Consider the following 23,389-nt stretch of genomic DNA (forward strand, 5'->3'; position numbering starts at 1 on the left):
GACGGCTAACACATATTCTATAGATATATATATCCTACCCTGACCCAAACTCCTCATTCCATCATGTGTTTGTGCAATCCTTCCTGTTTCGTTTCAGTATGTGCATCAGAAGGAGCGCAAGAAACAGGGTGCTATCTCCTAGATTCGTCCTTCTTCAAGAACTTCTCGCTCTATTTCAACCTGTCCAGATTCCCCCGTGCGTCGTCGCTCCATGACCCAACGCGTTGCGCCACTATCCTCCTCTTTAGTGTAAGATATACTGTCGGCCGAGCCTCTGTGACGGTGTCCCATGCCGGGGCGCTTGGGAGCCCCGCTGGATTCAGCCATGCTGGCCCTGTTGGGCGGATCCAAGGGACTCACCAACGCTGATGCCGGCATACTCTCGTCTGGATCCGATACTGGTGAGATCAGGTTATCATAAGAATTTGAGGCAGACCTGCTGACATTGAGAGGGGGTATCTGAGCATCCTCTTTGACACCGGTCTCGAGTTTGGTTAGCGTCGGAACAGGAGGGGGGGACAGCGTAAAGCCAGGTATGCCACCTGTCAATGTCGGGCTTCCTGATGCGCTTACGCTGTCCGAGTCGTGGCTGATGGTAGATAAAATCGAGTTTTTTCGAGTATGGAAAGTGGTTGGGCTCATGAAGCTTTGGCCCCAGGGGGAGGTGGACAGATCACCTCTCTCTGATCGAGGGGATCCGTTTTGGCTGGACACGAGACTAGCTTGAGAACCGCCCCATGCCCTGGACCTAAGGCGCAGTAGGGCAGATAAAGTCATCTCGTCGCCGCGATCACCGAGGAGAGCAAGTTGAGCCAGGCCAGGACTTTGAAGGGGTGTCGTTCCTCTAAAGCCAGGCATGCCAAGGCTCATGAAGGAGTTTCTGTTTGAGTACTCAGATCGCTCCGTGATAGGTGTCAGGTTCGGCTCCCTCGATATCATGCGTCCACTGGTGCTGCGATCCAGTCCGCCCTTAGGACCGAAGAACCCACCATTGGCATACTCGAACTCTGGTCCTTGTTGTTGGCCAGCTGGGGCTGAGTAGAAGCCAAATTCCTGGCCATACCAACCATCACAGTCGTTAGCCAAAGCGCTTGCATTGGCCTCAGCGATGATAGCATCATCGTCAAGTTCCAGATCGGCCATGTTCTCGTAGGAATCATTGTAATCACCATAATCATCAAAACTTTCATAGTCGTCCTGTCTAAAAGAGCCGTCGTGACCTGGTGTGTCTGGAGAATGATCTGGCTCGGGCAGATTGGTGTGCTCGAGCGGAGGAGATGAGCCCCGTTGGAACTTTCCTGATGCTGCCGCCTTATACGTTGCAGCAGCAAGGGCGACCTGATAAGCCGCAAAAGAGTCACCGGCTGGGGATGATGACAATGGGGCTACGGCTGTGGGAGCAGGGGACGATCGAGGGTCAGGGCTGTCTTGAGCAACTTCAGGCTGAACTTCTTCTTTATCATCGGCATTCAGCGATGTATGAGCCGTTGTCTTGGAAGCCTCTGAGCCCGGAGAGAATGGTGCTGTCGTGTCAGACGTCCGATTCGGTTCATCTCGATTCTCCGATCGCTTCAGCGATTGTGCATGCGCAAAGGCACCCGCTATCGGTCGACCAAACTGATCGGTATCGTTATTGTCAAAAATCGACTCGTCAAAGGGGGTATCGTCCCATTCTGGAGGGGCAGCGAGATCCTCGGCGAATTCGTTCCTCTCGAATTCCAACATCCCATCGTCGTAATAGAGCTCGTCATCGTTGAGTGAGCGCCCCGCGCTTAAAGGGGGTAGGTCCTGGTTTTTTTGGAATGCAGCTTCATTCTCTAGGCTGGGCACCCTTGGAACATCTAGTCCTTGAATCCCTAGCCCACCCGCCTGCATCTCTTGGTTAATGCGCTGGTCATGGGGGGGTCTTGGAGACAAAGGAGATAGCTCTCCGAGCATCTCAGGCGTGTACTGGCTCATGGCAAATCCAATCCGATTACCTTCGGCATCCCTTGGGGTTGGCAAAAAGCCAGCACTGCGAGGACTGGCTATCGATGATGTAGGTCCCGATCGTTGGAATACAAAGCCCGAAAAGTTTTCCTGGTCGTTATCTGGATCAAGCTCTTCGTCCAGATCTTCATCCAAGTTTCCGCTAAGTGTGTTGTTCAGATTGTTGTCAAAGGTACTCAGTGTCCTATTCAAAGTGCTGTTCATATGACCGCCCATGTGGTCATCCATGTGGTCATCCAACCCATTGTTGAAACCTTGGTCCATATCGTCAAAGTCATCACCAACCATGGGTATATCCTCTTCGAAGCCATCATCCTCCATCATCGCATCGTAATCAAAACCATCGTCGTCAAAATCGTCAAAGCGTGAGTCTCTAGGGATAGGCACGTCTGTAGTCTTCTTCTCGAGCTCTCGTTGACGGTGCCTGTCTTCAAGGAGTTTCTCCTGCTTCGCAGCACCAATCATATCAAAACTGAACCTGGAAGATGTACTCTTCATGTGTCGAGGTATAGCAGATGGTATGTCCTTGCCAGACAGTCCGGACAGTGATGGGCCCCGGGATCTGCCCGCCCGATGAGAAATTGAGGGTCCGTCATGGATGTAAGCTTCCTCGCCAATTAAACGCGACGCGCGCGGCGATTTTGGTTGGACAGAGATTGGTGCGCCCTCCTTGGGAGGGACTGGGGGGGCATCTGATAATGTAAGGGTGTCTAGATCAGACACTGGGGCCTGGGGTGCTGTAGATGCTGTACTTGGTGTCATTTTAAGAGCTCTAGAGTCTTGCGAGTAAATGGACTCGGAAGCATTGCTAGGTTCACGGGTTGTCAGGTTCGAGGCTGACAGTGGAGTTTCTTGGGTTGGAATGGTCGATGGGCTTTGGAACCTGTCTTGCGCAGGGAGAGGAGCAGACATGGGGAAAGGCGAAGTCAGGGACGGTTGCGCCGTGTCCCTGTTTGGTGTATTCTTCTTTGGTCGTGGCGCACTGAAATCATGGACCCGAGTTCCCATGATACGAGGATCATACACTGGATCTTCGCGGCGTTTGGCCAAGGGTAATGGGCGCAGGTCAGGGGCATGCTGACTGTTTTTGCGCCTCATTAATAATGTCGACATTGGTTTCTTGAGAAACGGTAGTCCTTTCTTGGGCTTGGGATTTTCGGTGTTGCTTGTTGTCTGCGTAAGAGAGGGCAGCTCTGTTACCAAACGGGTACCTGCAGGACGGCGACCGGTAGGCTGCTGGAGATCTGTGGGTGTGCTGAACGAGGATGTAGCTTTCGTATTCTTTATGACTTGTGGCGATGGCCGCAAGGCTGGATTATTTGATGTTAATGTTGGCTGGGAAGCTGAATGTTGACCGAGAATACCAATCACTCTTTTGTTGTCGATAGCCTCGGTGGCTTGTGCTTCCATATCACGCTGGTACTTTCTCAGAGCAACACCCCCAATGAAGGACGACGTTTTCGAAGCTGGCTGTGGTCGGGTATCTAGTGGGCTTGTCGCTGCAGCATCTTGACGACTATCCCGCGATTTTCCAAGATCCTCTGTAGTGACGCGGGATATGGGCGGTAGAGCAGGAGGTAGGGTAGAGGGATTCGAAGACGTCGGTCGTAATTCCGGAGACAGAGCATCGGGAGAGAAGGGCGTAGGGTGACCAACAGTGGGTGAAGTAGGATGTTGATCAGGAGAGGGTGAGGTGGGATTTGATGACGGCCCTCGCCTGTGGAACCGCAGATGGGACAGCATACCGAGCAACCGGGCTCTGTCCGTACGTCGAGGGGAAGTGAATCAAAATGTCGACGGCGGCTGGGTGGGGGGAGCGCGGGAGCGCTCAAGCTTGCGTAAGGTGACGGACCGATGCGATACGTCGTTAGTTAGTGAGAGAAGGGCAGCGCATCCGTGGGTCAGCATCCGATGGTGTACGGTAAGGAGGGCGAGGCAAGCAATCGACACGCGCTCATAGCATGACTCAAGGGGTCGTAGTCGCAAGAGACAAGACAAACATGGTGTTCGATTTGTTCGGACTGGGCGGAGCCGGATATCGATAGTGTGCCGCAAGGGAGCGCAGAGGGATGTAACGATGACCGAAGTACAGTATTGCGCTGGGCTACCGCTGTGCTGGCTGTGGGGGAGTGAAGACGAAACGAGACGAGACGAGACGAGACGAGATATGATGGGATGGGATGGGATGGGTGTTGTTGTTGGTAGGAGGAGGCTGAGGCAGTCCCGGTACCAAGTGATAACCTAATCGACCCAACCTATAACATACGTGGTTGGTGACGGATTTACGGTTTCAAGCCATCCGATCCAAGAAGCAAGTCAAGGATAAGTTGCACGTGCATGAGCCACTTAATACGACTCTGACACACTCACAAACTGAGGGTCTCTTGATAATACAATCCTCCGTACAAGGGAGAAAATAGCAACATCATGAAACTTTCGATTCAAGGGAGAAGAACCATTGAATTATTTACCATTAGGTACGGATATTAGTAGTACCCAGACTACCTACCTAGGTACTAGTAGGTATTTCTTAGTGGACTTGTCGTCCTTGGTGGGGCCGTTATGTCGCAACAAGTTAAGCCAGGCTTTGCGTCAGCTCTATAAAAAGAAACCCTATCCATTCCAATTAATAGTACATACGCATCAATAATAATACAGAACAGAATCGTCCTTGTCTTTGAGTGGGCTTTCCTCAACACAAACAGGAACACCCCTTGCTTTGCACAGACAGGGCAGCTTTACAAGCAGTTACCTCCACTTCCATACCTATCTAGGTACCTACAAAGCTTTGTTCTCCCTCGAGACGTTAACCTGCTGCACCTCCATATGTACAATACCCAGGGCCTGGTCGGCATTGTTTTCCTTCCATATTATTACCTACTTATAGAAGGAGGTAAAATCTTAGACATCCAATGGCATTGCTATAAGACACAATTATATTCGCTTAACTAACTACTATTATCTTAACTTTCGTAGCTTTACCAATTCTATGTAGGTCATTTCCGCTCATAATGGACAGCATTTATTATCATTAATAGCTTCGAACTTATCTTAGTGGTTAGTTAGTTAATATCTTTATTAGAAACTAAACTCTAATGTTTCTAATACCTTTCATAAATGGAGTTTCTATTGTCATGTGAAAGTGACAATACCAGCCATTTAATAAGAATTAGACTTTACTCCATAGGAGACATATCAATGATCAACCCTCCGTATTATACCATACCGTAGCATGGCTGTCAGCAATCAAAGACATCAGCCATCCAAGCTAATTCAGTACTTTAGCTTTATTATTTAGAGTAAAGAAGATATCCTTGAAAACATAACACTTTAAAGCGGTATAGCTAATGTCAACGATATATAATCCCAACATCTATTATTCATACAATCAGACTGTGGTATGTTACAATGGTTCGAGCTGAATACGATTAGATACTGTAGGTTAGCAGACGGTCACTGCTCCATTTCTGACCTAGGCTGCTGGTTGGTATTAAAAATAAGAAATGACAACCCAGGTATTTGCATTTCAGTTCATAACTAACAATGTTTATATTGTGTATATAGGTCTTAACTACGGACCCATTGATCTGCGTAACCTTGGTAGCCCATTTGCAGCCTCATGCCGTGGGATAATTAATGGTCAGACCTTACTATTACCCCGTTGTTCAGTTGAGGTTACCCTCTAGCCGAGCGCTCCGAACGTGGGGAAGCGAAAGATGACGTATTCGCTAGGTATGGATTGGATTTGTACCTGCAATTCAGTGTAGGTAACCAATCGGTCGGGTGCACCGTTACGATCTGGCCGTCTCCTCGTGGTTTATTACCGTTTACGGTGGGCAAACACCCTCTCTCCCCACACGAGGCGACACCAGATAGATATCTCTGACGGCTGTCAGTCAAATCAATCTGGACTATACCTACTGTTAGGTAGTCTAGTCTACCTAGAGTTGATGACCCAGGTTGGCCGACTCTTGGCATGTGTTCTCCTGTGGCTGTGGCCGTGGCCGACTCCACAGCTGACGACGCATTTCTTGGGTGCAATTTACCAGAGCGAAGTCATTGCAAACAAATTCATTCATTCTCTTGTGAAGAGAGGAAAGGAAAGTGGTCTGCCACGGATGACGAGGCCGGAAGACGGCATCGGGATGTGGGTACAACTAACGACCTCGATGCAAACTCCAAAGCCAGTGGAACAGACGAGATTCACCAGAATACAGTACTGTACTGTAACCAAGGACTTGGCCACGTTGAATTCCACAATAAAGCAAGGGTTCTTTGATCCTTTTCCTTGTCTGCCCACCTTCCGTGATACCGAGTTCACCTCTTGGCTGAGCAACTGATGACTCTTGGCGGCCACCTTTGGGTTTGGGTAGGTTCGTTTGGAGCTTTGTTTATTAGAAGATAAGTCGCTTATCCCCCGCTGGATACCTACCTAGGTAGCTGAATATCTGTACCTCCATCAACCATCACTGCTCTACCGGTCGCTTATGTCCGTTACTGTCAGTCGACTTCTAGTCTAGCCTGTTCCTCAAAACGCATCGCTCAAACTTAATCACAGGGCTCTCTTCCCAACGCCTGCACTTAATCATTTGTGAGGAAGAGTACTCTGTACCTATTCACAAATTTGTTGCCTCATTACCGGATCATCGGCAAGAGATTCGCGTTCTCGCTCTTCCTTTTTCCTTTTACTCTTGCCTTGATTTCCAAACCACGCCAGCAACATATCTACCTAGGTATATATATAGGTAGGTAGGCACTTTCTGCCATCGAATCGTCTTCATCTCACCACGACCTCTACAGCCCTCACACATTATGATAAACACGTTATGGAAATCGCCCGCCGAGCTCGACCATCAACTTCCCGGTCGTCGTGAGAGCCAGGATTCTGTCATGAGCAGACTTGGTGGCAAGAATGTCTTTGTCTTCTGCTCCTCTCGCATATGGCGCGGCGCACCCAAGCTCTTATTCCAGATTGGTGTCATCTTTTTCACCAGTTTCCTTATTTTTGGTATTCTACCTGATAGGCTATCTGGAGGACGACTTGGAAGTGGCTACCGTGGGATATTTCCATGGAGGAAGCATGAGCCAGAGCCAGACCGAAACATGAGGATTGTTGTGTTCGGCTCACCTGATGTTGTGGGCAACGTGAATGATTCCCCCTCAAGGCGCAAAGCATGGACGGAAGAGTTATGTGATGAGGTAAGAACAGAAGACCGAGATGGTCTACATTTTGCTAACCCGCGATAGCTCGAATGCACTTCTTATCTATCATTCGTACCGGAGACGCAGCTAAATAGGGGTCTCATCAGCAACCGTCTCTACGACCAAACAGTCCGGGATCTCCTCAACATCACAACATTCACAAACGTGAAGGAAAAGCCAGCGTTGGACTTCAACTATATCGACTCCCAGTATCCAACCCCCTCCGAGGTTCCCGACCTTGCTAGCCAAGTAAAGAGCTTCCTCGAAATGCCGCCGCCTGAGAAGACGCCACGCGAAACCCTCTGGGTCTTCAGTTTTGGAACCTGGGAAGTCTGGAATATGGCGGCAATGCCAAGAAAAGAATCCGAAGATGCCATTACGGCCATGGTCAGGCAAATTCTTGACCAGGCCGAAGTACTCTACGAGAGATCACTCGATCCTAATTCTATCGCTTACTCCGACTTTTGGACAAACGCAACCGAGGCTCAGATTAGTGAACTGACAGTACCCGGCGCCTTGGACACAGTTGACAGACGAAGATTCGAGAGCTTCCGCATTCTAGTGCCTATGATATTTGATCTTTCTCTCACACCCGGATGGCAAGGCCGACAGAAGCCACCGGCGCCTAACACTGTGGTGGAGCAGACTCGCAACGCAGCAGAACTTACCAAGTACTGGAACCAAGAGGTGGACTTTGCACTTGCCGAGTGGAAAGACAGGACGACACAGAAGCCGAAGAGGCCTACAACAAATGTTGAGGCATCGGAGATAAGCAAGAGAGCTGAGAGTGTCGAGTCTACTAAACATGTTGAAGATGCGAAAGAGCCAGCGAAAATGGCATCCGAAAACGAACGGGTTATCCAAGCCCCATACCCTATGCGTAATGGGTTGATGGTAGATGTCGGACAGGCGGTTCTTGATGCCATGACGGAGGGCGAAATGGAGCGCGCGGCAGTCGTGGACTTGAGGGGACGGGGAACATTGTCCGGCAACGACTCGATGCGGTTCTCTGATGTTTGGACACCGTGTGTCAGAGGTGACATGACAGATCTCACCATCAATGAGAAACAGATCACGCCAGAATGCGAAATCGAACATGATCATCTGTTCTATGATTCTTTTACGATTTGCGAGAGGGCCATGAAGGGCGTCGTCAAGGCCATTCTGGAGGATGTCAAGGAAGAGCTTTTCAAACCAGAAGAAAGGCGAGGGTGGCTATACGGAAGTTGGTAGTTTGGCAAGATGCGGTGGCGCATGGATTTTACTCGTCAGTTTACGTTATTGTTTTATACCCAAGGTCCATACCAGAAGGGATGGCATAAGGTAGGGATGCTTTAGGGCGGATGAGCGGTTGGCGTTTTAGGAGTAGATAACACTTTAGTCTATGAGTTGGATGGGAATGATGAACAGCGTCTTGTTCATAATTATATTTCCCGTGTCTATATACATTTGGACCAGATCCCTGCACTCGAATGCATGACGTCGGGTGTGTTTATGTTTATGTTTAACCTCCCGTGGCCCGAGATCCCCAGTTCCAATCTGATGATCTACCCGGGAAGCGGGACGCTACTTGCCTAGGTTAGTAGTAATAGTTTCCGGTCTGATGGCGATGCTTAAAGTACGGGTCCTAGTAAAGACGACTGTACAGAGTACAGTAGGTTGTCTTCCATGTCCATGTCCATCCAATAACTTACCTAGGTTGCAGTACCTACTAAGGAGGTAGTCCACACTGCATCTCGTCTTAAGGCCTGTACAGTATAGTATAAGAATATGACGTAATACGGTAATTGGGTATAATCCCTGTACAGTCGATCTATCATTGTCAGTGCTGCAAGACCTTGTTCGCCTGTGAGAAGACATGTCTGAGAGGTCGACCATGATACCAACATGAGAACATGCAGACCAGTCACATCGATATAAAGTATTTCCAATTTTGCCTCAGTAACTCAGCCCATTCAACGATCCAATTTTGGTCTCCTCCAGCTTTCAAGGGTCATTCTTGTAGGCGTAGCGCCCACGCGGGTACCTACTGATCCACCCCCACAAGCCACAAGCCACAAGGCCTAGGAGATCGGCACCTCATCCATCCACCATCACGCAGCGACGTCACAAGGGGAATTATTTAGAAACAAACAATGTTGCAGCCTTCCCTGCCAATCCAGTCCCGTCCGTGGATGAGGTCACGGACGCTAGGCAGTCAGTCCAGCAGCTTTCGGCAGTCGAGGTCTTAATGTGCACCTCAAGCCTCCTTCTACTTCCTGTGTGACTGAGACCTTGACTCTTCTGTCTCGCCCATCAAGACTCTGCCTTGCGAATAAACATAAGACATTCAACGACCCTTACAACCTGACCTAGACAACCACGCGACCCCGCGGCTTCTGATACAACCTCACTCACTGTTCCTAGGACTCATACTTAGCACGGGACCTTCTTCGCCGCCTGGAGGCAGCTTCTAAACCAAAGTTCCGTACAATATATATATATACTCGACTCCGCTACCTTGATTCAAAATGGATGATAAACTAGATTTCGATCCGCGCGCATTCGCAGCCGACATGCAACTGCGTACTCGAAAAGCCCGCAACTTCGACAAGGTCGAGCATGACCTGCCTGACCCCAAGTCCGCTGCCTTTCAGAAGGCGCAATCTACAGCTCTTTCAGGACCAATAAACGTCTCAGGATGGCTTTCTCGTGTCGCAGGATGGAATCCTTTCGGCAAGGCTGTTGACGCTGGCGATATCTTGTGGCTGATGGACAACACCGCCTATCGCAACCCAAAGACTGATCAGTGGGAGGCCGAATTCGTGGCTGCTGTCTTCGAGAACGAGCCTAAGTGCCGAGTTGCAGACATAGTGTCTGGTATCGCTTCGTCCTTGGGTTTGGCTGATGATGCCGCTGAGCGTGATATCATTGAGGAGAGAATCATTCCTTTCCTATGGGATATCCAGGCGGCGAGGGTATTTTGGATCCAACACAAGAAGAAGGAGATTAAGTTGGGACCTACCAGCATCAATGGTATTACAACGAGTGTCGAGCCTGTGGATCGGAACCATAAGGGGTCAACTATCGAGGCGACAGCTCTAGTACCTCATGGAACAAAGGGTATCCACGACATGCATACATACTATGCCGGACCGGAGGGCTGGGCTGTGATATCAGGTTTGTAGCACAACGCATGCTTGCCAGATATATGTGACTAACGAAAACTTAGATGTCGATGACACTATCAAGGTTACCTTGACTAGCGATCCCCTCGGCATCCTCAAGTCTACTTTTGTCGATGAGCCAACTCCGGTTCCTGGAATGCCCGAACTTCTTTCAGATCTGCAAACTCTACTACCACGCGACACCCCATGGTTCTATCTGTCAGCGTCACCATACAACCTGTACCCTCTGTTGCGCGAGTTTCGCGACCGCTATTACCCACAAGGCCAACTTATCCTGCGCGACTCAAGCTGGCGCACAGTGGCAGGTTTGCTTTCAGCCCTCACAATGGGAACTGAAGAGTACAAGGCCGATCGTATGAAGAAGATCCAATCTTGGTTACCCAAGAGAAAGCTGATTCTCATTGGCGACTCTACACAATCCGACCCTGAGGCCTACGGTGAAATGTAAGTCACTGCTTGACTGAAGACTGTACTTGGTAATTGATTGACTGACTTTTCCTAGTTACCGTACATTCCCAGGCTGGGTCAAAATGATTCTTATCCGCAAGGCTACTGATGTTGCTGCTTTTGGAATTGATGAGAAGAACCAGCTTGAGCGATTCGAAAAGGCATTCAAGCACGTACCAGTCGAAGCCTGGCACGTCTTTGAGGATCCAAGCGAGTGCCGAAATATTGTGCGGGATGTCATTCGCAAGAGGAGTTAAACGATGTCTTTTTCTATTGGGTTTGATCGGCCTTGGGTTATGATAGACGGTGTAAGTTGGTGTACTGTATACGTATTGCTATGGTAATGATTGATGAAGCGGCTTCAAGTTCGAAGAACGGCTTATACCTTAATTTGGAAGATTGATCTTATTCTAATCGGTCGTGTTTCTCGTATATCTCTTCGGTTGATCATGAGGCCTCTACTGTTGATTCGTTCATCATACCCCGTTGAGATAAATCGTCCAGTTCAGAGCTTTCAACGCTACCTCGCACTTCTCTTCGTAGAGTGTCAAGCGACTGATCAAACAACGTCGACACGTCATGGCCCAGCGTCCCTCACTGTAACATCGCTGAGGCCTGTTACTCAACTCCTTCCCTAACCGAATCGTTGTTCTCGGGACTCGAATTCGCCGTGCTTTGGGCGTTGTCAGTGGGGTGTTCGTCAGTCATTTTGTTAGACCGTTCGCCGTAACAGTCGGAAAGAAGTTTCTTTGCATGAGTGATAACCTTGATACGACGACGCTTGCCGGGTGTTGCCTCCACCTTGATTGCCTTATCCGACCTCTCGTCCAAATCGCCATGGACAAAAATCTGTATCTGAGCGACAGGGAGAGTCTGTGATGATAGCAGGTTCCTTATCAGGGAACCGAACATTATACTCTGGTGGTCTTCGAAATAGAGCCTCATATTACTCACGTTATCAACGGTACTTGTTGGCCCAAAGAGCAAACGATAGTACTCAGATTGACACAGCATATCCATTCTCCAAGGGCGATCATTCAGCTCATGACCGTGACAAGCCCTAAGGCAGCCGCACTCGGCACAATAAAGATCCATGGACTGAATCAGCGATGAGAAGTGCACAAAAAGGGTTTCGAAGAACAGCACATCTTTAGGGCTGCGAAAGGATAGTATATTAGTCTGATATAGAATTGGAAGACCCTGGAGGTACCTGGATCGTCGTTAGATAGTCACACAGACGAAGAAGAGAACGTGTCAACTTACGCAGATTGACAGGCCCTGAGTATGTTCGTAGAAAGGAAAGACCACACATGACTCTTTTCTTGGTGATAATGAGGAACTGTATCACGCTCATGATGGCAGACGCAATGAACCCACCCGGGGACTTTGGTAGGAGCTCCTTCTCGCTCATACTTTTCGTTGCTGCGACGAAGGTGAATGTGTACGAGTTTGCCCCCAAATAGCTCAGTAAAAATCATACATTGGATCTCTATAGGCAGACTGAATAAGGGAGACTGGCCTTGAGGGGCAGTTGGGAGAGTGAATCTGGAATCGTTCCTGAACTGCTCCGCAGGCGTTAGTGGAGGAGTGTCACTTCTTCTTCTCTGGCGGAACATGAGGGATGAAAGAAACCAGTCGGGAGCTGGAGGTGAGATAAGAGAGAGTTGAAGATTGTGTCGATGGTGAGAAGAAGAACAAAAGGGATGGATATGAAGATGACAGTGGGGGGAGGTCAGATACAGATACCAGGGTAGGCAGGTAGCACAAACACCAAAAAGCAAACATGGGCATGGGCATGGAAGTCAGTGCCCAATAGTACCTGCCCAGATAATTCATTCTAGGTATACGGGCTGTTGCACTACCTTACCTTTGTACTAAGTTACTAAATAAAGGAGAAGAAAATAACTATTTAACGTTAATTTATTTAAAAAAGAAGAATTTAAAAAAAAGGAAAAATGAAAAGAAAAAAAAAAAACCAGAAAAGAAAAAAAAAGCAGGGTATAATTAATGTGAGGCGAAATGATAATCTTCCACCTAGTCAGCGACTCATTTGCGCAATCGATGTTTTCTCAAATATATCGGATACTTAATTAGCGATTTTTAAATAGTAAGTGCCTGTGGGTATATCTATGAAATGAGAGTTACGGATAGGTATGGACTATATGCAAAGCATCCATGCAGTCACATCCCGTCCAATATATCCGCCTCACAGCCGAGATAAATAGACTACAGTATTGTTACAATGTCATGGTTGGTTTCTCTTAGTAACTCTCTACACTTTGGCAACGTCTGAGTAACCCATATAGGTAACCTTGGGTTTTAATATGAAGTACATTCAGGACAGTCCGACAGTCAATAACGATAAAGAACTACTATTAGGACTTTCTTTATTGTAGCCATCACCACGAACCAAGTAGCATATCAAACTAGTCTGTCTCTATGTCGCCATCGTCCTCCTCATCGCTTTCGGACAGATCTTGTATACATGCGATGGTGATGTTGTTGTAAAACTCTCGTTCTAACCGCACTTCAGCGGCCTCAATGATTGTTTCCCTCATTTCTAGACATACATGAACTCTCTCGTGCCCTGCAAAATGACTGATGAGATGATCGAGCAATCCAAGAACGCGAGATTTACGCCTGCTTGATGTCTTGACACTGAACCGTATTCGGTTCAAGCCAGCAGTGCTGACCCCTCGAAATGCTTTATATAGAAGATGCCGTTGGATATAGCTCAAGTCGATATCTAGACATGAAGTTATTGTTGTGAACCCTTTCGTATAAGTAAACTGGCGATGGAACAAGTCGAAGTTCATGGCTCCTCTGCATATGAATGTATTCGTGAGATAGAGCTCTCTGTTACCCGTATCATATCTTTGAAGTGGTCAGCTCGGGCCTCCAAGTATTAGGAATGAGAAAGTGGACTTGCGCTCGATGGCAGCTTCTGAGAAAGTCGATGTATATACAGTCCTCGTCAGCTCTATATGCTCTGTCCGAGAGCCGGTATGTCCAACGAGGGGACTTGCTATACCAGCTCCACACCTCAATGATACGGCCTCCAAAGAGAAACCTGTATATATGTCGTAATATCTCGAGCGGCAAGTCGAGGAGGTGCATGTTTTTCCGGGTGCTCCTGCAGGGTACACACGATCTAAGATGATCTCGTGAGGACGCTCCGGAGATATCATGTATTAGATCAAAATCTTGAGTAAATCATGGAAGACTCCTTCTCATTTCTGTACTAGATGTTTTTGCAGCCAAAGAAATCAGAGAGGGGTTACGAAGAAAGACGAGATGAGGAAAATAGAGGAAGGACTATTTAATACATTGATGTCAATAGGCAAAGTTCTCATCGGCAATGAGTGCAGTAGCAAACATCAAGTATAACATTCAGTAAAAATGGAGCCGTTTAATACTTTGTACAAATAGAAGTCATACCCATATGTACTCGTCTAAACTCTGAATAGAAGTTTAGACAAAAGTTCATGGTTAGCTCGTCACCAAGACAGTTTCGTTGATGCTAACACCACCAAAAGCTTCGTCAATCTTGACACCCAAGTATGTTATAATCATAATAATCATAATACATTGGAGAAACAGAGCTCTGTCGATTGCATGATGGGATGAAGGCTGGGTCGAGTACAATACCCAACCAAGTACATACGCTCGCCTCCAGATCTGGGACACCCCATTTAATAGACAACCCTTGTAATGCTAAATCTATCGCTGTTCAAAGCGAGACATCATGATGTTTACAATAATGCTTTTCTTCACATTATAGCATTTTTGGAAGCCCAATGGTGGCTTCAACTGCCTGCAACTCCATCCTCATATGTGCTCAGATATTCTCGATATGGCGGGATTCTTCCTTACCACATCCCTTCTCCTGCGTCACAACTGATCATTACGAGGAGCAGAGTGTCTGGCCATACTATTGAAAAACGGACAAAATCCAAATCGTAGAATCACTAAGGCATCCCTTGTTACGCCTGGGGTTAATCCTTTAGACCGAGTCACGTTTGTACTTTGTAGTTGAACGTCGGCCATGTTCCGTTCAACTCACATGATATTGCCTTCATGATGCTGCTCAGTACTGTAAGTTCTAATGGTCTAACAGCATGAACTTCTACCAGCCATGATGCGATGATAGGACGTCGTTATTCCTGTTGTCCGAAGGTTCTCTTTCTCCGATGGTCGAGAGCCATAGAGTTGAACATGGATGATGCTTCTACCTGTCGAGTAAGAAGCGAAATCACATGGCAATCGTGAAGAATCCCAGAGTAGGCACAACTAACCATCAATTCTTTGCCCTATTACCCTTCCAAGTGCCATCAGCCTAAGTCATCCATTTATATTCCGCCCTCGGAAAACTCCGGCAAGCCATGTACGTACACTTCGGCAAGACTCGGCCAAGCCTTCCATTGTAAGCAGCCCTGGCAAGATCGCCATTCTCTTCTCGAAATACCTGTTATGTAATCTTGTATTTTAGTGGAATTCTTTGGTCTTCCGGCCACCGGAGCCGGAACCGGGACGATACAGTGGGAGCAACCTACGTAAATATGAATCTGGATCTTTAACATGCATATATTTCCCCAGAAAGAGAAGGAAAAAGGAGCCTTTTTACTAAGATTGGCAACTATTCTAGCCAAAGTATAAATGGATCTTTATGTCGCATACAAGGATGGCAGAACCGGGACCGGGTACAGGCCGACCGACCGACTAACGATAGTACCAAGATGCACTTGGCATTATCGGAAATCTTGGAAATCCATCTATGTGAAGACGTGTTCACATACGTTGAATCAACTACTCAGGTACCTAGGTAGGTTACAACAGCGCCTTTTTGGCAAAATTCAGAGTCGTGCTAAGTCGTCTGTCTACCTGTCACGATAGTAAATCGTACCACAGTTTGGGCAATTCTCGAAATAGTATATATAAACTTTTTTTTCTGGTATGGTTATTTCTACCAAAAAGTAACTCCTTTGTCAACGCCTTGGTGCTCCTTGCTCGCTGTTAAAGCTTCGCATGTAGATATTCAACTGCTTTGAAAAAAATGGCACTTGACGCCAATAGAAAAGCACGGAGGTCGCAACGTTCTCCGCAGCCGGGGGGTATTCTCTGTAAACCCGACTTATTTGCTTTTTCCCGTTTCTTCTTTCCTCTTGGTGCTTAGACCAACCCCTCAGTTTGTATGAAGTTCCTGGTGACTTGGTATCGTAGTGCCCTTCGTGGCTTCTCAGACAAGATACAATTGTAGCTGGTGACTGTGTCCCGGTCTGCATTGTATGTCGACGAGGTTGGGTTGCGTACCCATCCCGAAGTGCACCGTGATGAGTTTGTCACTTGTGCATAGCCCGCTCGGCGTCCTCGTATACCAAGTCATGCAGGTTATGCTCCAGGTGGTACTGTCCTGGCTGCCATTATGGCCTGCATGCCATTGTAGTTATTCGTTCATCCCACCGCTCCACCTATGACTCCTCGCCTGTGGCGGGAGACACATTTAACCGAAGAGAGCAGCGCCGCCAGACTCGACAGCCTCGATCTCAGCAGCATTGAGGGGAGCACGATGGAAGCGAGCAGGGAGCTCGGAAACGTCGAAGGCGACACCCTGAGGAGCGTTGACAGAGCCCAGAGAGGCTGCGCTGCTGCCACCAAAGCCAGACTTCTGAAGAGGACCGTGCTGCTGAACGTGGTCGCGGTAGGAGCTGAAGTTCTTGTGGGACGCAACTGCATCGCCGTTTCCGTAGCCGGACCAAGACTCGGGGAGCTTCTCGACTCCAGAGGCGGGGTGGGGCCTGGGGGTGTGGTCGACGTTGGCTGGAAAAGACAGTGTTAGCTAGAGTTGACAAGAAGACTCCCTCTTTGGACAGAACATACAAGGAATGGTTCGAGGACCGAGGAACTTGATGAGGGGAGTTCGCTCAGCGTGGACAGCAGCCTGCCGGAGGGCACGAGTGGCAGAGAACATGATGACAGTTGTGGGTAGGTTGGTGATTGATCGGATTGTTCGGTAGATTGGTTATTGGGTGAATCGAGTTTGCTTGCTAAGACGATTGATTCTGCTATGGATGTAAAAGAGCAATTGGGTTTGTTAAGAAGAAGGGTCAGAGTAGAAGACGGGTGTGGGAGAGGGCGAGATTATGTATTTGAGGAATTTTTGTAGTGGTAGCCCAGCCCAGCTCGGGCAGGTCAACGTTCCATGGATGGATCAATTTGTACCGCGCCGAAGCGCAAGCGCACCTCAACCTAAGCACCCAACCTCAGCGCACTTACAGGGAAGGTTCCTAGCCCCGTCCCGTTCGGATGGCGCGAACTGGCCTGGGCACGAGCTAAAAAGTTGGATCCACCGACGTGAAAAAAAACCTCGACACGACAAAACAGGCCACAACTGGCAACCGAAGTCCACTGTACGGCGCTACAACACGTTACCCACCCTGCAGCCTTGAAATGGGGAAAAGTCAATGCCCAAACCAAAAGCAAGAGTGGGATGAGTGTATGCGGCACAGCACTAGATTACAGTCTACATACCTGCCTAGTAGGTAGGTACTACTAGTACTTACAGTACTACGGATATATCTACGCAAATTCCGTCGACGTGGGATGCATCTGCACTCTGCAGGTAGGCCAACGTCTGGTCTGAACACGGCACCCATGGCATGGCACGGCATGGCTGCAGCCTCCAGGCCCAGGGCCAAAAACTCCGCTCTCTCGCATTCAAGATGAGATTTACTTGTGACAGGAAAGTCAAGGTTGCACTCTTATTTTGCAACTCCCGAATACCGGATGGACGCTTGAGTAAGACCTTCCACATCTGCAGAGCAGACTTAGGTTGGTTGGGATCATCCACCCTCCTTTACACTACAAACAAACCATTTTGCATGAGTCAAGTCGGCCTTTCATACCGTCGGCGGAAATACCGGCCTTGAACTGCACAGCACTTGAGTACGTTACAACAGTATGGGGTTAAAATCCGGAGTTGGGCGAAATGGCGTGGTTCCTGATCTTGAACAACGGGGTTAAGCAACCGTCTTCCAAGGCTACAGCTTACTCACTTTGAAGGTGAAGAAAAGTCCGAGCCGATTCCTGTCACTCCAGTGTACCGAACCGAGAGTTGGGGTAGCTGTCTGGAAATCTGATGTTATTTGTCCTCCTGCTACTGTACGGTACCCCAAAACTCCCCGTCGATGACCACCCTCTTCAGCATAGCTTGCGTCCGACGCACGCACATTGATCGTCAACCATTTGCCGACCCGACTCTTATGTATGGTACTTGGTTGGAGTAGCCTTCCGCTTCTTGCTTATAGTATCAAGTCACCCCTCCTCGCCGTTCCTCCGGGATTGACATGGAGAGACAACATGAGGCGAGCCTCGTTTAACGCGCGGGGGAGCAGATATTTCCCTTTTGGGTGAGTACATTCGTCCGGGGCCGGCGTCTGGGGGAGACTTGAGATTATCTGGTTGGTGGAGGAGGTGGGTGGACTAAGTACTAAGTATCCGTAAGGTACATTATATACCGTACTGGGCGTTTTTACAATTGATGACGGTATGCCCTATGATACATAGGTAGAGATGATGGATACCGTACATAGCAGTCTTGATGAGCATGGTAATACAGTACGGTGGTGGTCCTTGTCATATCCGTGCCATCCAAGCCTGGTCGTTGACGCGATCTCCCAAGAGAAGAAAGGCCTCAAAAACACCAAAGCAGTGACCATGTCAATGTCATTGCTGGACCCTACCTACGTAATTGAAGCGAGGCCCCTGTCGGAAAACAACGTTGTTGTGCGTCTGGTTAGGTTGCTTTAGCTGCCGCTGTATGCGGAGCGGAGAGGAGAGGAGCGGACCTACCTAGGCTAGGCAAAGCGTAGAGGAACAGGCGCATGGTCGAAACAGTAGCCTAAAGACGCCGATAGTCGAGGTTCCAGGCAACCCGAGACGAGCCATGATTGAATGCCGAATAGCGAATGCCAGAGATTCAATTGATTGGCGATCAACTTTCAGTTGATCAGAGCAATATGTAGACTTATCATCATTGACTCATGGTTTTATTAAAACGATACACAAATCGTTCGACGTGGCATTAGTCCCGTCCATGCCTAAGGTTCTTTACGCAACGGAAATGTACTGTACAGTAGTTCTTATTATTCCTGCTGTTGAAAATCAAAAGTTGATATCTCTGAATCAAGATGCTGATTAACCAATCCCATGTCGAGAATCGGCTACTAGGTAGGTACCTATGACAGATTGAGATTACACTTGGTTTATAGGCTGAGATACGTACCGAATCCACAGCACATGCAATGGATCTCATCCCGCTTCTGTAAACTTTTAGTCTACTGTATCTGGGGAGTGAAAATGGTAGGAGAGTCCGACGTGGGAGGTACAGTATCTATTCCCTTTTGAGTCTTGGGACTTATGTGATGTGCGGATTGATTGAGGTATGTATGTCAATTCGCGGCTTACATAGGTAGGTAGGTATCTACTTAGAAGTCTGGCTCCAGGTCGTTGGGACTTTCGTTCTGTCTTCCCCCGAGAGCCGGCATCAATACATACTGTATGTACTGTATTGTCTAAGGTGGAAGAAAACACCTGAAATGCTCTAGTCTGTTCGTGCTGTACCATCGTGTTACTCCATGAGTCGTGATTGGCCTTAATAAATTGGCTTATTTGGCGCCTCACATCACTACCCGCTCTGTGCAATCCCTTGTCCTCTTGGGGTAATCCCGCTTTCACGTGAAACCTGAGGGAGGAGCTCCTCCCCGATTTTGTAAAAGTTGAGGTCGAATCTCTACTTTTCATCTTTTGCCTTTGTATGTGGGATGCCGTCGGGTCGTCTCTGTCTGTCTGTTCGATGTTTTCTTTTTTCCTTTACAGCTATCATGATTGTAGAAACGAGGCCCAAGTTTACATCGATACTGTCTTATGATGTTGAACGTGTCCTGAGCGTCAGGGAAAACTCCATATTCAAAAAAGGCAAATTCGCAGAATTATCTGTGTGCTGTGTTACTGTCCCGCTCCCCAAGCAGATAAGATAACTGCTCTCAGCCAATGAAAGCCCTCCAATACCTACAAGCAAGCATCTGATTCATTCTAGGGGGCCAATCCCCTTGTATTGGAACTTTTTTATGTTGTTCTACAGTTTCAACCTTAATCTTTTTCGAATAACACATCACAACACGTTCCTCTGTTCTCTGTCGTTAACCCATCCAATTGAATTTTGGTCCATACTCCTGTAGCACATACGCTGCAGAAATTGCATCCCGTTAAAGGTCCGAGATCAGCATGCTCCAGGGTGGGCTAACTTATCTGCATCTCTTCACCTAGTCGCAACATTGCAACCCAATACACTGTTATTTCGATATATGATCTTCCATCCCATACATCACTAGACAGACACGAGCGAGATCAGTAGTGTGTACATCGCATATTGCCGAAGCATGAACAGAAGCAATGCCTTTCAAAACCCTCTAAACCAACATACTTCAAGGAACCCATGAGTTTCCTAACTATTTTAATTCTCTAAACAAACTCCCCCCTCGTCACATCGTTTATTCTGACCCGGCTTCTGATCCGATATCTACATCAAACACGCAACCTGGCGACTGCTGCACAGGTCTGATGAGGCGACCTTAACGCGCGTAGACGGTCCAACCCATGTATAAGCCTCGACGAGCCACTCATACCACACCTTTGAATCGTCGGTTTGGCGCCACATACTAACCTCGAGCTCAGTATCGGCTGGGAAATAGAGGGGTTTCTGTGAACCCGTTAGTGTATGTTACATCTGTTAACACGAATAACTCACCTTGAGAGGGAAGAAGATGGGGAACCATGAGATCATGTCCTTGCTCTTGTCATCAATATGCTCGGGGTGTGTGCTAATCTCAATCTTCGCGCCCTTATTCTCAGGAATTTGAGACTCATACAGTGTTGACTCAAAGTATCCGGCCAGACCGTGAGTAACGCCCCTTGTTCGGCAGACGAATGTGAGATGGCAGTACCGCGAGTTATGATCGTTGGCACCTGCAGCACCTGCCATGCTACCACCACCACCGCCAACAACACCGCCGGATCGCTTGGCCTCGAGAGCAGCAAGAGACGACTCAGGAATTGGGTGCGAGAACTCCCAAGCCTCTTGGAATCGTGGCTTGTTGGGCACTCGTTCAGCAACAAAATCAAGAGCGAAAAGACGGACGACCCAAGGGGTCTCAAAGGCGTTAGGGTCCCCGGGTACCCGAGAGAGAATATCGGCGTGGATCTTTGGTGTAGAGATTGGGCTCATGTGAGCTGTGTAACTGCTTGGAATCGAGATGCCATGAGGGGTAGAAATGACATGCTGGATACCATCGAGACACTCAGGTGACAGCTCATTATCACCAAAAGATCCGAGGAGTTCGGAGATAAGGATATCAACCTTGCCGTAAACAGGTCCATTCTCATCCTCAGAAACGAGGGGACCCTTCCAAGCACGCATGTCAGTCTTGACAACCTTGACCTTGCCACCCCATACAAGCTCATTTTGGCGCAAAAGATAGACATAGGCGTTGGGGTTCTTCTCAACAGCCCACATATCAATGGGCACTCCCGCATCTTCAGATGCCTTGAGCGCACGAGTAACAAGAGGACCACGGCCAGAGCCGGCAACAGCAACAACAACCTTGCCCTCTTTAGAAAGAGGCTTCTTGAGTTCCTTCCACTCGGTGAGAGCTTCGAAAACAGCAATCTCGTACTGGCTATACTTGACGGGGTCTCCCTCGAAAACCTCGTACGTGGCTGACTCGAGGTTGTCCGACAGGGGCTGAAGAGGTGACTGGAGCCAATCCTGGAAACTGGTCAGGGTTGGGCTCTCGAGGTATGTGAATGGGGGCTGCTGGTCCTCGAGCCATCGAAGGTACGAGATGTAGTCGTTGGACTTGGTTTGGGAAGCTTGACCCTTGGAGGGCTGGTTCTGCGCCTCTGCTTCGGGGAGACTAGGAAACTCGTTCTGGGAACGAGGTGGAGCCTGGGGATTATCCTTGAGGTGAGAAACATCAGGCCCAGCATCGCAAAGAAGGATCCATGGAACATTCTTCAATCTCATGTATGAGAAGATGAGGTTCTGGTGGTGTTTGGATAACGAAGGGAAACCGGCCTTGTTAGTCTGGAAGGTTGACGGGCTGAGTGTTAGGTAATGCAAAGGTTCAGCGAACCAACGATCTTGGAGATCCTTCTCGGGCATTACATGAGGGATTTCCAAAGCTGTTTAGAATGTCAGTACTCATCAATGAATATTGATGAGATGGGGTTCAACCTACAGACGAAAAGTCTAGTGTTGTAACTGCAAACACTACGGATGTGATGCCATGAATCCCAGGAAGCCAGGAGGTCGATTTCCTTTCCTTCAATCTTAGTAGGGGTCTTCGCATCAAGCGAAGAGATGTTAATTTCCTTTGCCTCTTGAACAGGCTCACGGTACATAGGCATGTGAATTAAGAACGTGAGTCGGTTACCAATGGTAAGAGCCTCTTCGACGGCACGAGAGTATTGGGCAAGACTTTGATTTCCACGGTCGCTGGAAGCATCCTGTCGAGGTCCAGGGATAACAATGCTGCGAACGCCACAGAAGTTGGCATAGTTAATCTCTACGTTCAGTACCTGGCGAGAGATGCTGGAGATGATGGGGTTTGAAGAACCGAGGTCGATCCAAGGGCTGATGACTGCCGTGTAAGTGTTGACAGCAGCGCAAGGAAACAGGCCTGTATCCTTGGGGGTCAAGGGAGGTAGAATAGGCTCTGCCCTTGAGCCAGTCGTGGTGGTGGTAGGCTTCTCGCCATTGTCGGAGAGGGTAGAGAGATGCTCAGACACCAGCGCAAAGACACGATCTCGGAAGTGGGTGTTGGTGATGGGAGTCGTCGCAAAGGCCAACTATCCATTGAGTCAATTGGGGGACCCAGAATGCCTCGGATCTTGAGAAACAGAGCGCTTCCATCGGCGATCAGAGGCCATTGACATGGCTAAAATGCGACTTACACCATGGTTGAGCAGATGCCCATACTGTAAATCGGTGAGGGGTTCATCACTGTTCGAGTTGTGGTATCCAATGTGGAAGCTGGGGCGCTGAAGGCCGAAGCCATCAGGCATATCGAAGCCTGTGTCTTCAGAAGCCATCATCTCATATACGGAGTGTCCGAGAATGGTGGATGTAGTTTTTGCAGCTACCTTGGCTGAGGGAAAGTTGAGATTTCTGGTGGTGGAGTAAATTCACCCCGCCAAACTTGTGCGAAGTGGGATGGTCGAGTTTCGGAAGCTGCTAGGAAGAGAAAGTTGTATCTGGAGCCAATGAATGAATGAATGAATGAATTAATGGCTGAGTCATATAGAGAGGAAGAACTGTCCGGCAAAGATAAATGCAGAATTGTTTATCTCGCCAGATTTAGAACGTTGGTGAGAGGAAGAGTTGATGATTTTCGCAGCCAAGGACCCTGAAAGTGGGCACAGTGCACGCTATTTATCAAGATGCCTATCCGTAGGTACTATTAGTATACATCCTGATACTGCAGGAAGATAATTGACAGATCGCTGTCATACAGGAAGCATCTTGTATA

The 23,389-nt window shown here is 48.4% G+C and overlaps 6 protein-coding genes across 6 annotated transcripts; 3 read left to right on the top strand and 3 right to left on the bottom strand.

The window, feature by feature from the left end:
• The first annotated feature begins 5,762 nt into the window (after window positions 1-5,762).
• On the top strand, window positions 5,763-6,643 carry B0J16DRAFT_157927 (uncharacterized protein). The gene is made up of 2 exons (XM_046122161.1): window positions 5,763-6,390; window positions 6,546-6,643. The coding sequence occupies exon 1, from the start codon at window positions 5,940-5,942 to the stop codon at window positions 6,327-6,329; it is 390 nt and encodes a 129-aa protein (XP_045981374.1). The 5' UTR covers window positions 5,763-5,939; the 3' UTR covers window positions 6,330-6,390; window positions 6,546-6,643.
• On the top strand, window positions 6,566-8,591 carry B0J16DRAFT_157900 (uncharacterized protein). The gene is made up of 2 exons (XM_046122160.1): window positions 6,566-7,188; window positions 7,237-8,591. Exons 1-2 carry the CDS (start codon window positions 6,802-6,804, stop codon window positions 8,422-8,424), a joined length of 1,575 nt encoding a protein of 524 aa, XP_045981375.1. The 5' UTR covers window positions 6,566-6,801; the 3' UTR covers window positions 8,425-8,591.
• Window positions 8,592-9,385: 794 nt separating this feature from the next.
• On the top strand, window positions 9,386-11,243 carry B0J16DRAFT_157877 (uncharacterized protein). The gene is made up of 3 exons (XM_046122158.1): window positions 9,386-10,350; window positions 10,403-10,802; window positions 10,861-11,243. Exons 1-3 carry the CDS (start codon window positions 9,702-9,704, stop codon window positions 11,060-11,062), a joined length of 1,251 nt encoding a protein of 416 aa, XP_045981376.1. The 5' UTR covers window positions 9,386-9,701; the 3' UTR covers window positions 11,063-11,243.
• On the bottom strand, window positions 11,141-12,531 carry B0J16DRAFT_157894 (uncharacterized protein). Its single transcript, XM_046122159.1, has 2 exons — window positions 12,069-12,531; window positions 11,141-12,015 (listed from the first exon to the last, which is right to left on the bottom strand). The coding sequence occupies exons 1-2, from the start codon at window positions 12,419-12,421 to the stop codon at window positions 11,424-11,426; spliced, it is 945 nt and encodes a 314-aa protein (XP_045981377.1). The 5' UTR covers window positions 12,422-12,531; the 3' UTR covers window positions 11,141-11,423.
• A 3,650-nt stretch (window positions 12,532-16,181) lies between these two features.
• B0J16DRAFT_157967 (uncharacterized protein) lies at window positions 16,182-17,126 on the bottom strand. Its single transcript, XM_046122162.1, has 2 exons — window positions 16,683-17,126; window positions 16,182-16,622 (listed from the first exon to the last, which is right to left on the bottom strand). The coding sequence occupies exons 1-2, from the start codon at window positions 16,771-16,773 to the stop codon at window positions 16,306-16,308; spliced, it is 408 nt and encodes a 135-aa protein (XP_045981378.1). The 5' UTR covers window positions 16,774-17,126; the 3' UTR covers window positions 16,182-16,305.
• A 2,985-nt stretch (window positions 17,127-20,111) lies between these two features.
• B0J16DRAFT_401200 (PRMT5 arginine-N-methyltransferase-domain-containing protein) lies at window positions 20,112-23,212 on the bottom strand. Its single transcript, XM_046132562.1, has 4 exons — window positions 22,815-23,212; window positions 22,100-22,709; window positions 20,611-22,043; window positions 20,112-20,562 (listed from the first exon to the last, which is right to left on the bottom strand). Exons 1-4 carry the CDS (start codon window positions 22,953-22,955, stop codon window positions 20,383-20,385), a joined length of 2,364 nt encoding a protein of 787 aa, XP_045981379.1. The 5' UTR covers window positions 22,956-23,212; the 3' UTR covers window positions 20,112-20,382.
• Window positions 23,213-23,389: the final 177 nt, after the last annotated feature.

This window comes from Fusarium flagelliforme (genome assembly GCF_020744385.1).
Source record: "Fusarium flagelliforme strain FIESC 12 MPI-CAGE-AA-0113 chromosome Unknown B0J16scaffold_5, whole genome shotgun sequence".
Taxonomy (NCBI): Eukaryota; Fungi; Ascomycota; class Sordariomycetes; order Hypocreales; family Nectriaceae; genus Fusarium; species Fusarium flagelliforme.

Coding starts and splice junctions, on each gene's coding strand:
- B0J16DRAFT_157927 (XM_046122161.1), top strand. CDS start 5,940: ATGACCCAGGTTGGCCGACTCTTGGCATGTGTTCTCCTGTGGCTGTGG.
- B0J16DRAFT_157900 (XM_046122160.1), top strand. CDS start 6,802: ATGATAAACACGTTATGGAAATCGCCCGCCGAGCTCGACCATCAACTT. Junction 7,189..7,236: donor CGGAAGAGTTATGTGATGAG/GTAAGAACAGAA, acceptor AACCCGCGATAG/CTCGAATGCACTTCTTATCT.
- B0J16DRAFT_157877 (XM_046122158.1), top strand. CDS start 9,702: ATGGATGATAAACTAGATTTCGATCCGCGCGCATTCGCAGCCGACATG. Junction 10,351..10,402: donor GGGCTGGGCTGTGATATCAG/GTTTGTAGCACA, acceptor ACGAAAACTTAG/ATGTCGATGACACTATCAAG. Junction 10,803..10,860: donor CCTGAGGCCTACGGTGAAAT/GTAAGTCACTGC, acceptor GACTTTTCCTAG/TTACCGTACATTCCCAGGCT.
- B0J16DRAFT_157894 (XM_046122159.1), bottom strand. CDS start 12,421: ATGTTCCGCCAGAGAAGAAGAAGTGACACTCCTCCACTAACGCCTGCG. Junction 12,016..12,068: donor CTCAGGGCCTGTCAATCTGC/GTAAGTTGACAC, acceptor ACGACGATCCAG/GTACCTCCAGGGTCTTCCAA.
- B0J16DRAFT_157967 (XM_046122162.1), bottom strand. CDS start 16,773: ATGTTCTCTGCCACTCGTGCCCTCCGGCAGGCTGCTGTCCACGCTGAG. Junction 16,623..16,682: donor CGGTCCTCGAACCATTCCTT/GTATGTTCTGTC, acceptor TGTCTTTTCCAG/CCAACGTCGACCACACCCCC.
- B0J16DRAFT_401200 (XM_046132562.1), bottom strand. CDS start 22,955: ATGATGGCTTCTGAAGACACAGGCTTCGATATGCCTGATGGCTTCGGC. Junction 22,044..22,099: donor CAACACTAGACTTTTCGTCT/GTAGGTTGAACC, acceptor CATTCTAAACAG/CTTTGGAAATCCCTCATGTA. Junction 20,563..20,610: donor CCATCTTCTTCCCTCTCAAG/GTGAGTTATTCG, acceptor ACGGGTTCACAG/AAACCCCTCTATTTCCCAGC.